Source organism: Dermochelys coriacea, chromosome 6, assembly GCF_009764565.3.
Source record: "Dermochelys coriacea isolate rDerCor1 chromosome 6, rDerCor1.pri.v4, whole genome shotgun sequence".
Classification (NCBI taxonomy): Eukaryota; Metazoa; Chordata; order Testudines; family Dermochelyidae; genus Dermochelys; species Dermochelys coriacea.
The window spans coordinates 99,649,521-99,664,811 of NC_050073.1; the positions used below are offsets into that span (position 1 = coordinate 99,649,521).

At 41.4% G+C, this 15,291-nt stretch overlaps 2 protein-coding genes across 4 annotated transcripts; one reads left to right on the forward strand and one right to left on the reverse strand.

Moving 5' to 3' along the window:
- Nucleotides 1-54: 54 nt before the first annotated feature.
- TMEM251 (transmembrane protein 251) lies at nt 55-8,129 on the forward strand. Of its 3 annotated transcripts, none has more exons than XR_005293539.2 (3): nt 55-217; nt 3,433-4,370; nt 5,513-8,129. XR_005293539.2 is itself a non-coding variant. In XM_038405742.2 (2 exons), the coding sequence occupies exon 2, from the start codon at nt 3,449-3,451 to the stop codon at nt 3,842-3,844; it is 396 nt and encodes a 131-aa protein (XP_038261670.1). In that variant the 5' UTR covers nt 55-217; nt 3,433-3,448; the 3' UTR covers nt 3,845-8,129. The 3 variants fall into 3 exon arrangements, 1 of the variants encoding a protein (XP_038261670.1); XR_005293540.2 differs by having other exon boundaries at nt 3,433-4,196; XM_038405742.2 differs by having other exon boundaries at nt 3,433-8,129.
- A 3,339-nt stretch (nt 8,130-11,468) lies between these two features.
- Nucleotides 11,469-15,221, reverse strand: GON7 (GON7 subunit of KEOPS complex). The gene is made up of 2 exons (XM_038405743.2): nt 15,005-15,221; nt 11,469-12,750 (listed from the first exon to the last, which is right to left on the reverse strand). Exons 1-2 carry the CDS (start codon nt 15,213-15,215, stop codon nt 12,641-12,643), a joined length of 321 nt encoding a protein of 106 aa, XP_038261671.1. The 5' UTR covers nt 15,216-15,221; the 3' UTR covers nt 11,469-12,640.
- Nucleotides 15,222-15,291: the final 70 nt, after the last annotated feature.

Sequence of the window (15,291 nt, forward strand, 5' to 3'; positions counted from 1 at the left end):
CCGGAAGTAGGGCAGGGCACAGCGGAAGCGGAAAGCCTCCATTCCCGGAAGCGCCGGTGTCCCGGCCGGGCGGCCAGTGGCCCGAGGGAGATGGCAGCTGCCCGGCGCAGGAGGCAGCGATCGAGCTGGGCGGCGGCTCCGGCCCCCTCCCGGCGCGGGGGAGCGGGGTGATGGGAGCGGGCCGCTCGCCCGCCCGCCGCATTTCCAGTTGAGGAAGGTAGGAGAAGCCGGAGCGGGAGTCCGCCCGGGTGGGCGAGGCAGGCACACGCCGCGGGGAAGAAGGCTCGTGGGGCTGCCCCAGGCATGCACCCGGGGAGGCGAGCACTCATGGCTAGGCGGGGAACCAGTTTCGTGCGGGGTTCCTGGGACCGGGGCCGTTGCTGTGGATTGGAGAGGGAGCAGCCCGGGTAGGGGAGGGCACCTAGTCTGGGGGTGGCCTCTCTTTTAGGGGTATCGCTGTGGGGTGAGGAAGGGTCTTCTTTTCTTCATCGCTTCAATTCCATCGTGCTGGGTCTATATCACTCACAAATGGTTAGAAGGCAGATCCTTGCCCCGAGGAGCCTGCAGGCTAAATTTTAGTCTCTCACATTTGCTCCTTACACTTATAGAGCTTTTAAAAGCATAGCTTTTGGCTATTATAATACATACAGCCCATTATAACTTGTTCCTTACTCAGTTTTGTGGCGGCAGCTTGATTTAGTGGTCTGAGTCAGAAACTCTTGAAAGCCCAGCTCTGCCACGTGCCTGTTACCTGACCTTGGTAAGCCACATCATCTCTCAGTGCCTCAGCAAGAGGGGAGTGCTGACAGTAAGGTTTCCTTAGCTAAGTTTTCTAAAGACCTATATCATGGAAGTACTACTGTTTTTCTGGCATCTTTCACTGAAAAGCCTAGAGAATCTTCCAACTCAACACAAACATGAGCAGCATCTAAAACTAGTTCTTCAGTGTAAAACTGTACATAGATAAACTTCTCTAAAGATGGCAACAAATGCCATGGGTGTAGAACTTGCACACGAAGGGATTTTCAATAAAATGAAAATAGTCAATCACAAATTTCATTTAAATCTAGATTTCATCTGAAACTTTGTGTGAATGTAATACTTTAGAAGTTTATAAGCCTAGGCTTGTTCCATGTAGCAACATATTGAAAGTTATCACAAGCTTATACTTCCCTTACATTTACATACATATAGTAAAGGGAAAATAATGGCTTAATTATTGGGGAAGTTGTGTGCCCAGGATTGCTAAAACTGGGGCATCATGCAAGTTGTAGGTGACCATCTCCGGCCGCTGGATCTCTGTAGGAGGGTACCATATTTTACCTCTGCAGAGTGCTTTCTGACCAAAGTATAGTTTGAAGTCTCATGGTCATTTAGAAGTGACTGGTGTTTAAGATCACATGTTTTTAAGTCAGCAGTAACTTGTGCTTTCTGACTGAATGTTATTTGGCGTGGGAATGGAGGAACTGGAATAAATGTGTGGGTTTTTTAATACTAATTCTGGAAACCTGTAGTAGCTATAAATAGAGAACTGGGCAATTCCAAGCAGGTAAACCAAGAAATAAATTAATGTTAGGGTTTCCAAGCAATGATCTCTATTGACTTTTCTAAACTAATTCGGAACTAAGGCTGATGATTTGTCTTGTAACTCCGGTTGTGCGAAAGAGAGAGGTAAGGAAGTAAAATGATGCGAGTTAATTTTGTTAACTTTGAATTTCTTAATTTTTGTATTGCAGTTTTAATTATATCTGTGCATTTATTTATTCAAGTTCCTTTGGTCCTTTTAAAAAGGAAATTACCAATAGACAACTATAAAATGTCTAATTACTGGAAAAACTAGACTGCCCCTAAGCTGTTGGGTAAACATATACTCTGGCATTTTTAATGCAATACTTACCCAATAGTTAAACGCTTCTTTTAAACTGTTTTGGATAACATGGTGATTTAGAAGCATCTGACAGACGCATCTAATATATCAGAATGAGGCATTCTGCTCAGTTGTTTGGCTTGTATTTACATTGTTTAAAAGTACAAGTTACCAACTGGATAGGAATATCTGGGGGGAAAAAAACCTGTTTTTGTTTGGTTATATAAATCATCTAGCCACAATAAGTACAACTTGGCAACTTTCCTGCCCTGCCAATGTTCCTTTTAGTTCAAGGCTGAGGTACAACTTGTATATCTGTCACCAAAACAGCCCCTCGGGGTAGCTGTTTGACATGAACACTAGAAACAAGACAGCTTTGTTACTATTCATGTTAAAATCTGTTTTCAGTATCTTATGTATTATAGATTATTTCTAGTCTGAAAATATACATATTAGAAGTGCTCCTACTAGGCACTGAGCCTCTGCAGTATTTCAAATGCTCAATAAAGAATCAACTATATTAAATACATTAAAACCACTACCAATTTACTCATTCAGACCCACCTCCCATCTCTCTCTAATACTGTGTTACCATGTAACCTCTTTCAGTCCCCTCTCCAAATGTCACAGAAAAAGGGAAAACCAGAAAGTTTGGAACAATTAACAAATTCAGGTTCGGGTAGACCAAGGGGTGGTAGATAGAGAGTATGTTCTGAAGTAAAGGACCCCCTCAAAGATTGTGTTACAAACAGTTCCACCTCCTTTATATTGAGGACATTCCAGCTCAAGCACCTCAGATGGCGATGACTGCAGTAATATGGTTTGAGCATAGTGGGAGTCTCTCAACCTTTTAGAACTGTAAAAGTCAAGGCGAGTGCTTAAAACTCAAATGAAATTAGTATAGTGTGGAGAACCAGGGCTAGGTGCTTCCTATGAAAAATGCAAATTAAGAGATGATTGATGTATTCTGAACTATTTTATAGGTGTAGCCCCAAGTAGGGCACACTACAGTAGTCTAATCTTGAGGTGATGAAGACATAAGTATAGCAGGGTCCCCATCCAAAATGGGATTGCATTTGCCTTACTAAATGCAGATGGAAAAACGTGTCCTCTGACATTGCTGCTACCTAGGCATTCAGGAGAACCCCAAAGTCTAATAAGATCGTAAATTGCAAACCTAACTTTAAAATAATGGCTATTTGGTTAGTATTGCTTGTACAAGTCTAGCCAGTGTTCTTAGCCTAGTCACAATTAATGCTATTTCTGTCTTGCCAAGATTGAGCGTCAGTCAGCTATCCCTTTGTCCAAGCCCTAGTCTCCAGTAGACACTGGGTCATCCATTTCATTTACCAGCATGAAGGGATTATGTAATTGACTATCATTAGCATGCTGTTGCAGGAATGCATGAAACCTTATCAGTTTATGTAAAGAAGGAAAAAAAGAACAGTCCCAAACAGGATGTACTTGTGCAGTAGCTTCTAGTAGTTATACTGTCATACTGAGTAATTCATGACCCAAAGACTGGATTATATCTCTACTGAATGCTTGTCTTGTTTTTGTTAAAGGTGCAGAGCATGGAGAATGATGAACTTCCGCCAGAGGATGGGATGGATAGGTGTGGGGTTGTATCTATTAGCAAGTGCTGCAGCTTTTTACTATGTCTTTGAAATAAATGAGACTTACAACAAACTAGCACTGGAGCACATTCAACAGCACTCTGAGGAGCCACGAGAAGGAACCACATGGACACACTCCTTAAAAGCACGACTGCTGTCCCTGCCTTTTTGGCTCTGGACTATTATATTTTTAATACCGTATTTACAGATGTTTTTGTTCCTTTATTCCTGTACAAGAGCTGACCCCAAAACTGTGGGCTATTGCATCATTCCGATCTGCTTGGCTGTTGTTTGCAATCGGCACCAAACATTGGTGAAGGCCTCTAATCAGATCAATAGATTACCGTTGATTGACACTTAATTCAATCTCTGATTTCAGTAGCTGCTTCAGGAACAACACCTATGTCTGACCTAATCATAAGACTGAAGTTCTGAATGGAGGTTGGAAAGAGCCTTTCCTTTCAAACGGCTAAATACTGAACAGTACCTGCTTTCTATTTAAAAAAAAAACATGCTTTTTTTAAACGTATGGACTCATCATACTAGCCAGAATAGCAGAGTCCTGTGAGAGACTTGATGCCTCATGATGCAAAATTGCCACCCTCCCTATGAAGTATCCTGGGGAAGTATGCTTCCGCAATCATACTCCACTGTGCAAATAAAGATTACGTGCAAGCTTTCCCTTTGAATCAATGAAAATGGACACTTTTGTGGTAAATGTAAAAGATTAGAACATGCTGATAAAAGCTGCATTTAACACATTACTTTGCTTTCTCCTTTTTTAAACACTATTGCACGCTGAAATTCTGAATTATCCTTTTTAAAAAGAAGAGAATGAAGTATGGCTGAACAGCTTTTTAGTGAGGATAGTCCTTTTCTCTCTCATAGTAAGTTACAGGCTGCACAATACCATATTTTATTAGGCAGAAGTTGGGGAGTGGTCTAGGCCCAGAGGTGTGATGCCTTTAACATCTTTTCACTGATACCAAAGAGAGGCTGGTAACTGGCAGTGGACTAGAGGTTCTGCAAAATTCATTTTTCTTTATTTTCTTCTCCATACTTTTCTCTTAATGGTAACTGAGTTCACTACTGTTGTGCCTCATTGTGTGAGTGGAACTAGAACAGCTTTTGGTGAATTGGGGAATTATTATAAAAATGGGAGAAGATGTGTCCATCAACTCTTTGCTGGAAAACCAGAGAGATGCAAATAAATTAAAGGTTACAAGGATATCCAATCTTTCTTCCAATTACTTAACAAGTGAGCTAAATAATCCCGTTAATACAGTGAATACCTGATTTATTTTCCAAAAACATAGAAGTATTACTGGTGGTTGTCCTATATCTTAATTTCACTCCCCATTTTCAATGATCTTTCTGGCATAGCAAGTAATTCTGACAATTGGGTTACCATGCTATTAATTTAGAATCATGGATTCTAAGGCTAGAAGGGATTACTGTGATCATCTAATCTGACCTCCTGTATAAAACAGGCCACAGAACTTTCCAAAAATAATTCTTTGAAGATTTTAGAAGAACATCCAGTCTTGATCTTAAAAAGAGTAATGGAGAATCCATCATGATCCTTGGTAAACTGTTCCCATGCTTAATAACTTACTATTAAAAATGGACACCTTATTTACACTTTGAATTTGTCTAGCTTCATCTTCCACTCACTGGCTCATATTATAGCATTCTCTGCTAGATTGAAGAGCCCATTAATTTTTTTTCGCCATGCAGGTACTTAGAGACTATAATCAAGTCACTTCTTAATCTTCTCTTTGGTAAGATGAATAGATTGTGCTCAAGTCATTGGTTCCTAGGATAGAGTTCCCTATCATCTAAATAGGGCCTACATTCTTTTTCTAAGATATATACATTTAGCAATGTTAAAACACTTATTCATTGCTTGTGCCCAGTTTGTCAAGCAATCATCTGCTCTGAATCAGTAACCTGTCCTCTTAATTATTTACCACTCCCTCAATTTGTCATCTGCAAACTTTATCAGTAATGCTTTTATGTTTTCTTCCAGGTCAGTGATGATGGTAAATACCATAGGGCAAGAAATGATGCCTACAGGACCCCACTGGAAATACACCCGTTTGACGATGATTCCCCATCAAATTGAAGCATCCTATTTTAGTATGCCATATAGGTGCTTACTTGGTGGCCCCTTTGGTTTTAGTGGAAATCAAAGTTTCTATCGTTGCTACACATTGTCGAGGAGTGCCAGTTAACCAAATTCAGCAGCAGGCTCTGAGAGTTCCACTTGGCCACTGAGAACATTGCTTGGCTCAGCAAATACACAAAGGCTAAATAAAGTTTCTAGCCCTCAGGGAGATAACGTTGTGAATGTTAAACCAGTGCAGGGCTGAGTCTTCTAAGAGGCAGAAGCAATAGGCCTAAGACAAGATAGTTTATACCCCTTTTTGTGTCAAGTTATGTGAATTCCACTATAATTATATTAAATGTTAACATACTACTGTACTGCTGGAGCAGAAACATCCACCTGTTCTGGGACTGCCTGGATCTTGGGGAGATTACAATCACTTCTCCCTCTAGCTGTGCTTTCAGTGTTACTGTGTTTAAACACAGCAGCTAAAACATTCTTAATCTTTCATTTGCATTTGGAGCAATTCTGTTTCTGTGGTTTTAAATGCCAGCGTTGGTGCTAAGAACTGAACATACAATCTACCCTTTACAAGAAAGCAAGTGTAATAAAGTTCTAATTGCAAAGTGTAATACCTAAAGAAGGAGTCTTGAAAAAGTAGGAATAGAAGAATCAACTTTCTGAAGGCAGAGCTTTAATACTGTGATACAATTTCTTTAATTTTTTTAAATCTGTTTAAACCTATATAAACTTATTTTCCATGTTTCTAAAACTAGAGTATCTTCTCTACTTTCTATCATTATATAGGGACCATGCAGATACCACTGAGACAATAGTTCCATTCACTGAAATAAGATGTTTCTAATACTGCCTTAAAAAATTCCTTTTGATTGTTTCCTAGTTAGCCTATCGGTGGAACTGCTTCTAAGCATTGGCAGGTAACAATCCCAGTAGCCAGCTTTGTCAGGCTATTTCCCAATGCTTCCTAGAATGTCCCTTTGTTAACTTGTGTTGCCCAGAAGTGTAGACAATGTCAAGAAGGGTACATGGCTCATGCCACCTCTGCCTTCAGCTTGGAAAATTCAAACTGGTTCAATAAGTCCAAATCCTTTTCTCTTAAACTCTCTTCCTTTACTGTACAGGATGTTAGCCACTGTGCCGATAGGTCTGGCTGAAATGGTGTAATTTAAAAAAAAAAAAAAAAAGTACATCCAGAACATGAATTTCAAAGTTGCCAGGTACAAAGAAGAAACTAGATCTGTGCCTCCGTGGGTAGGATCCTTTGCAGAAGAATGGCCTATGAGGAAGGAAGTTTCAAAGAGTAACAAAAAAGGTTGTCTGATTCAGTGTCAAGCAATCGAGTGGCCTTTCACAGATTAGTCAGCTCTTCTATGTAACAGGCTGAGCCTTTCTGGATGGGGACAGTATACAGTAATGATTTCAGTAGTTGATATTCATGGAAGAAGGCAGAATCACTTTCTATTTATACTAGTGGATCCAGAGAGCATCTGCTATGGAAATAGTTATGCAGAGAAATGCACAAACGGTAACATAATTGGGGATATTTATGAAAGATTTGATACTGAGAGGGCTAGTGCAGAGACTGCTCACCAATATTTTTACCACTTTACTGTCTAGACCTGCTTTGCACAGGATTAGAGAAGAGGGTGGTAGAAATGCAGGGAGTTAGTCACCAACATTTCTAGCACCAAGGGAGCTGTGTCACTGGGAGATTTCCTTAAAATTCAGAGTTGGTAAGAAATCAAAATGAATATCAAATTGTCTAAACAGCTAGTTTAATTATAGAGTCATCTTTAAAAAGCAGTTCATCCTAAAGTCTTTTAGATACTCGCTAATGAGATTCTCACATTCATGTAGAACCACAGCTTCTTTAGAAATTGCATAACTTTAGACTTTTAAAATAATCTTAGCTTGTATTAGGGAATTTTATCAGTTGGCTTTAAATACTAAACATTTTCTATGAGGTGGAAAAGAAATGAATTATTGTAAGTTTCAAAGTTCATAATTATGGTGCAAAAGCTTCTTTTTGGTCACACTGTTCATCAGAGAACAGCTTCTATGAAGAATACAATAAGATCATGGGAATAAGACTAGAGTTCTTCAACTTGCACTAGAAAATAGGAACTGCTGTAGAAGAACTGAGAGATCTGTGAAGTCCAATATCTTACCTTTGGTAATGGGTACAGTAAAACCTCAGAGTTACTAACTGACCAGTCAACCACACATCTCACTTGGACCCAGACGTACACAATAAGGCAGCTGCAAAGATGAAGGGAAAAAGAGCAAATAAAGTACTGTGTTAAACAAACTACTAAAAAATAAAGGGAAAACATTTTTCTTCTGCATAGTAAAGTTTCAAAGCTATATTAAATCTATTTTCAGTTGTAAACTTTTGAAAGAACAACCGTAATGTTTTGTTCAGAGTTACAAACCTTTCAGAGTTACAAACAACCTCCATTCAAGATATGTTCGAAACAGTGAGGTTCTACGGTAATACCTGAAGTTTAAAAAAAAATCTCCTTTAAAAAAAAAAAGCTGTTTGATAGGCCTTTCACCGCGAGGCTTTTTCTGTGGCTATTTCTGACATACTTATTGTTGTAGCTGGTTCTTGGGTCTCTTGTCCAACGTTACATCCTTCTTGATCATCATCTCCGGTTTGACAACTTTGCAAATGTGGAGTTTGGTGTTCTCTTAGCCTTAAGAATGTGTATTAACTATCAACTCTAGTCTGACCTCACCACACATGCATGGTGTAAACTAATGCATGAAAAGATTAATTGTTTTAACTAACACCACGTGTTTCATTTTAAAAAGTTTGCATCAGCTATGGTTCTACTTAAGCCCTAGAATGCAAGCTCAACTCTTGCAAGTGACTGAGTTATTGTGTAAATTAGCAACTTGAGCATCTTACAATTGCTACTATTTTTTAAAAATGCATTTCTTGAACTTTTGTGTCTTTTGGGACTAAATGCATTGTGAAGGAATAACTTTTTTTAAACAATAAAACCTTTAAAATTTTTCTGGTCTGGATTTTTGTTGACTGGGGGAATAAATAGAGTGTAATTCTCACTGAGAAGTTTGAAATTCTCAACAGATCAAATTAGTGCATGAGTTCTTTTCCCCCACCTGATCTTGTACTTGCCTTTTAAGAAGTGGGTTAGCGCTTAGAGAACAATAGATGTATTTAACACTAACCTAAATAAGTCTATTCTCCATTCTATGGTTCAATGTTACCTATTTTGCTGATGCTCACTTTTTAATTTTGGTCTCAAGACTGCTCTATTCCTCAAATGTAGGCTACTCAGCACCTCCTCTTGAAAAATATTCCACTGTAATGTCATGAATCCACTCATTATGGACTAACACTTCCCTTCTCCATTATTCATTCCAGATAAGAAGCAAGGCCTACTAGGGCAGCAGGCCAGAGCAGAAGCAGTCCTAAGGGAGTAAACACAAGGGAGAGCATCCATAGTGGACAGATGCGGGACAGGGAATTAGGAGTAAGAGTGGTAAGACAGCTGTTCAGCTATGCAGTTTACATAGGGGTTGAGGAAAAGTGACCCAGCTGGGTAAAGAGAAACTGAGGAAGCCTGCACAAGTGACAGAAAAGACAACATCAGAATTGCCCTCTGGTTCCAGAAAAGAGGCCCAGAGCAGTGGTGATGCAGGAGAGGTAATTGGCAGAAAGGCAGGGCACTAGCAGCACAGACACTGAGCTGAGAGAACAAGCCCCTAAAGACATCAGAAGCAGAGAGTCTGGGGCAAGGACAGTTTTGCTTTAGCCTTTCCCTGCTTCATATTCACCATATAGGCTGTCTTCAAAGACCTGAGTTCTTATATTACCCAGGCAGCCTCATTCATAACTTTGTTTTTATGCACCAGAGGGATGGGAAGTTTGTAGCCAGCTTTATCAGTTCATTTTCATCATTGGTTGCTGTGTTGTTTTCCAGACAGCACAGTTAACCAGCGTCTCTCTCACTACCTCCACCCACTACTGGCAGCTAGACTCTTACACTGGTGGCCAATTCCCTATGGTTTGGTACATGAGATACTACAGGAAACATACCCTAATCCAGTCACCCATCATTTGTGGGGAAAGCCAGGATGCAGCTGCAGGCACACAGTAGGTGGGCACGGAGGAAAAAAACCTCCAGGTACCTGGCCACAATAAACTGGCCAATTCCACAGCCTCTTGGAAAAATGCCAAATTTTATGTTCACAGAACTGTGGCATTTATTGCAAACTAGGTGAGATTAACAGGGAAGTTCACACCTTTTAGGGCTATTAGTTCCGGCACCTTACAACTCAGGCAAGTATCCATTTGTACTCTGTTCACCTTTTGAAAGTAATCCTTGCAATCATGAGGGCTAGAAACAATTTATTTTTAAATGAAAGCTGAGATACTGGTACCTGATTCTACAGCTACAGAATATACAGGGCACTGGTCATACATTACATTGCAGAATAAGAGTGAAGCATAGTCAACTAACTTGCCAGACGTCACATTCAGCCCTCATGAGACCAGCATCATCCACCTTCCATTAGAACACCCAAAGCAAGATGTAAGCTATTAGTCTACATAGCTCCCACTGTTTGAATAGTCAGTCTTGAATGCCTTGCTCTTCTAAAACTTTATTTAGAATCAGTTTAAATATGCATATATTTTGATGTCTTGCCTAGTGCTAATCATCTGCAGCATAACATGAGACCAGAGTTCATTGTTGCATTTGTTATCTCTTGTCCCAGGCCTTCACTGAATAAAGTAACTACCTTGCAACTATATCCTCTTTGTCAAATACTATGTAGTAGACACTTGGATTTACATGGAGGATTTCCAATGTAACTCATGTAGAACGTGAACATCTTTATGTTCTCTCACTCTAGCAGCACTTAACAACCCCTCCCTTTTTAAATCAGAAACAGACTGCCAAACAAATTTATAAGCAAAAAGATAATGAATTGTTTTTCAACTGTGTGGTCATAAAATTTCAGGTTTAGAGAGTAAATACATTCTGTTCTTTTGTGCATGCAATGCAAGTGTCTCATTACTTGCTCAGTGCAATTCAAACTGAGCAACAGGCTACAGCTGATGTTTACCACCACCATATGAAGGCAGAGTTGCAGACACAATGGTAAACTTAACTCCTGTAAGATTAATGTTACAACCCGACTATTGCAGTTGTGTATTTTATGTATATTAGATGATGATATAATCAACCAGGTCAGGATCCCATTGTGTTAGGCCCAGCACAAACATGTACAAGAGACAGTCCCTGTCCCAAAAGGATTTATTATCTAAAGGCTTAGGTCCTGCAAGTTGCTCTGTGCAGGCAGACCACTGTGCCTGCAAAGCCCCCCTTTTTAATTGAGTAAGGAACTTCATGGGCAGAGCTCACTGCACAAGATTTAGCAGGTGAGTGAAAAACAAGCTGGTGGAGGGGAGTGGGAGATCAAGATGGGGTAACAATAACAGGTTGTTTTAGCACACACTGACTGCATGCACTCTTCATATATGTAATAAGCCAATCAAGAGCAGTAATCACAGTAATCACTAGCTATTATTGCATGGCAGTATGTATAGATACTAACAGATTAAAGCTTTTCCGTCATAACCAGAACAATACACCAGCAACAACCAAAAAAGCAAAAATAATAATCGAAGAAAACCCTACTCATGCACTGTCTCTATAACCTAAAAAAGGAAGTGAGACAGAGACATGAAGTCCCAAATTGTTTTTTCTGGAAGGCACTTAAAACACTGTAATGATGGGTGGCAAGGCAAATCCCTTAGACAGATAATGAATCCACAAACTTTCGGTGCTGACTACAGTGAAGTAATGAATGGTTCACAATGAGGGACCTATAAAAGCAGTTTATTTCTTTGTTTTATTCATATCTGATGTAATGGCTAAACCACACAAAACTAATTAACAGATCAGACACATTGTCAACCGAGTGAACCGCAAAACTGACAATGCTTACTGTACTTAATGCCCATATCCAAATAAAGACAAATTCTTACACAATACTTAACACTTCCAGGGTGTTTTATAATCCAATTCATCCTTAGAACATTGTTGTGAGGTAGGTTATGTTTTTTTTAGATAGATAAGACACTGTTGGTGTTACATAACTGACACAATTCTCCTGACAATTTCTTGCATTTATTGGTTTAACACTGTATTTTAGTATTCATTTCAAATTATGGCACTTTTGTAGTTATTTATTATTTGAATTATGGTGGCACCAAAAGCCACATTATTGTGATTCCAAATACCTATGCGTCTTTCTTTGTAAAGTTAAGTGTTAACCACAAATGTATCTGAGACCCAACACCATAAACAGATCTTTTTGGCTTCTTGTGAAGCTGATCAACAACGTTTTTTTCCCCCCTCCTTTTTTTTTTTTTTTAAATAACTACTTCCTTGCTAATGTATTTAAGCAGATCTGGAATACTCCAGTTATTTTATACAGTCCCCTATCAACAGCACCCTTATATAAAATTGTTAGTTTGTTTCTTGTAGTTTAATATATTTCAGCAGAGTAACTTGCTTTTTCTTTTTCTTTTTTTTTTTAAACTGTAACTTACTCTATTTTAAAAGTGGCAGGAAAAATACAGGGAGCTCAGAAGCAGTACAAAATAATATTGACTTTTAAAAGATTCAAAACTTTAGTGGCCAGATTAGTAAAGAGACATCTGCAAACAAAGGTTCCTCTTGACACTGGCAATCCATAATTTCTTCCTCCCAAATATTTAAGAATTAATTTCTTTCCATGTAAGAGAATCTACTACATAACACTTCACTCTCTTTTTGTCAGGTATTTTATTAGTAACATTAAATACCAGAAAAAGAAAAAGGCATTTTTCCTTCTAAAACTTAACCAAAAGGAACACAAATGCAGTTGTCTAGTTTCCAAAAATAGTTTCTTCCAGAGGTACAAAAATACAATAAACACTAACATTTGCAACAGCAGAAAAGTCTTTTTTTTTTTTTTTTTTTTTAAATTAAATAGCTTTTAAGGCAATAGTCAGGAGTGCTGACTTTTTGTCCGTTTTAAAGGTGGTCCATCCACATATGTTTTGACATCAGTGTTGTTTTCTTCATCTTCCTCCTCCGCCTCTTCCTCCTCAACATCACCTTTTAAAATTACAATACAAATTAATACTAGAAATACCAAAAAATACTCACAAATCCATTTCTTGAAGGAAAACTGGATGGGTTAGAGGACAGAGAAACTCTTTTTTTCCAGGTGCCTTCCTGGAGCAAAAGTTGTGGCTGAAACATGCTCCCCTCGCCCCATGAAACCATGTCATTCAAAGTTGTTTGTTTATGGATTCTTCACATTCTGTATCTGCAAGTCCATACCATTTTGTTGTGTGATTCTGCACTGACACTATGGATACAGACAAAAGCCCACAAGACCTGCTTTTGGTATTGGAAAAGGGCACCACAAGTCTCAATGTTATGTTTCTATCCCCTAAGGTGGAGGGGTTATGATAGCTCTGATCCTCTAGAAACGACTCCTGTACAAAACGTTCAACAGGCTTACTGGGTTTTCTATTGGAACTGAATGATCTATGTGAGTGATTCTCCACCCTTTCTAGATCAGCACCCTCATCACCATATCAGGCGCCTTCCTATGTAGCACTGGGAGGGAAAGCTGATTCATAGATACTAAGGTCAGAAGGGACCATTCTGAACATCTAGTCCGACCTCCTGCACAGCGCAGGCCATAAAATCTCACCCACCCACTCCTACGAAAAACCTCACCTATGGAGGGCTGGGTGGGCGGAGCGGGGCAATGGAGCTCGAGGGCCAAATTAAAAGGTCTGACAGGCCGGCATAGTTTGCCCACCCCTGCTCTGGGCAGTAGCTGGGCAGGGCGCTGGCGAGGAGGGAAGGAGCTGGGTGACACAAAGCATAAGTCTGATGGACTGGCAACCCCCTGAACACGTGGGCTGAGTCAAAGGAGGATGCCGTGCAGTTACACACACCTGCCTCCAATCCACGTCTCTACCCCCAGGGAGCCAAATGGGGGCTGCTGTGTGCCCGCACACATTCAGGGCGATGGTGGAGCAATGGGGCAGGGCTCATCTGGGCAACCCCAGCAGTCTCACGGCCAACTGATCCGGGTGACACACGAGCGCCTGGCACCCAGGTCTCACTACATTGGGGCTTATGCTTTGTGTCACCCAGCTCCTTCCCTCCGCGCCAGCACCCTGCCCAGCTACTGCCCAGAGCAGGGGTGGGCAAACTATGCCGGCCCATCAGACCTTTTAATTCGGCCCTCAAGCTCCATTGCCCCGCTCCGCCCACCCAGCGCTCCAGCCAGGGAATGGGGTCTGGGGCTTGCCCTGCTCCACCCACCCAGGAGTCGGGTTAGGGATTTGCCCCGCTCCAGCTGCCTGGCCTTCCTGCATTACGGGCGTGAGGATACGCATGTCACTCCCGCTGCACAACCCAAACACGCCTCATGAGCCATCAGAGCCTGGAACGTGCAAGCTCAGGTGCCTGCTACTTGTTGGCTTAGATGACTTTCCTAGCACCCAGAGGCGACTCAATTGTGGGCTGTTGTAACCTACATAGAAGGAGATTTCTGAGAGCAGGGGGCTGGTAAAGCTCAATGAGTTCCAATGACGGGAAGCTGATGCCTGAGAAATCAAGGCCAACATTCAATTTGTGTTCAGACAGGAGCAAAGTTGTGTGGTAAAATCCACAAACAGCCCAGTAATTATTGTAAAAGTGTCCCTGTTTGAACAGGTTTCCGAGTAGCAGCCGTGTTAGTCTGTATTCGCAAAAAGAAAAGGAGGACTTGTGGCACCTTAGAGACCAACACATTTATTTGAGCATAAGCTTTTGTGAGCTACAGCTCACTTCATCGGATGCATTCAGTGGAAAATACAGTGGGGAGATTTATATACACACAGAGAACATAAAACAATGGATGGTACCATCACTCTCGTTACAGCGCGTATGGTAACACCCATTGTTTCACGTTCTCTGAGAAGATGATTTATATACACAGAGAACGTGAAACAATGGGTGTTACCATACGCGCTGTAACGAGAGTGATGGTACCATCCATTGTTTTATGTTCTCTGTGTGTATATAAATCTCCCCACTGTATTTTCCACTGAATGCATCCGATGAAGTGAGCTGTAGCTCACGAAAGCTTATGCTCAAATAAATGTGTTAGTCTCTAAGGTGCCACAAGTCCTCCTTTCCTGTTTGAACACAAATTGTTAATTTCCTGAGCATTCATTGCCCACCATACAATTTCCATACCCAGATGTGGCCCTCAGGCCACAAAGTTTGCCCGCCCCTGACCCACAGCCACTCAGCCCCATCCCCGATTCCAGCAGCTCCGCCGCAGGCCCCGCCCGTCACTCACCCAGCGACCCCGCTGCGGTCCCCGCCCCCGCGAGCCCCCCACTCTCTTGCTCCACTAGGGGCGCGAGTAGCGCCGAGACCTGCTCCTGCAGCTGGGACAGGCCGCGCAGCAGCCCCCGTAGCTCCCCACCGGCGCCGGCCTCAGGCTGGCAGGGCACGCGAAGCGACCGCTCCTGTCCGTCGCGCCCGGTCAGCTGCGCCCGCAGCTCCATCCCGGCAGCCGGGCCTGAGGGGCAGGGAGCGGCAGCGGAGCTGCCCAATCAGAATCCGTCCTATGCGCCCTAACCC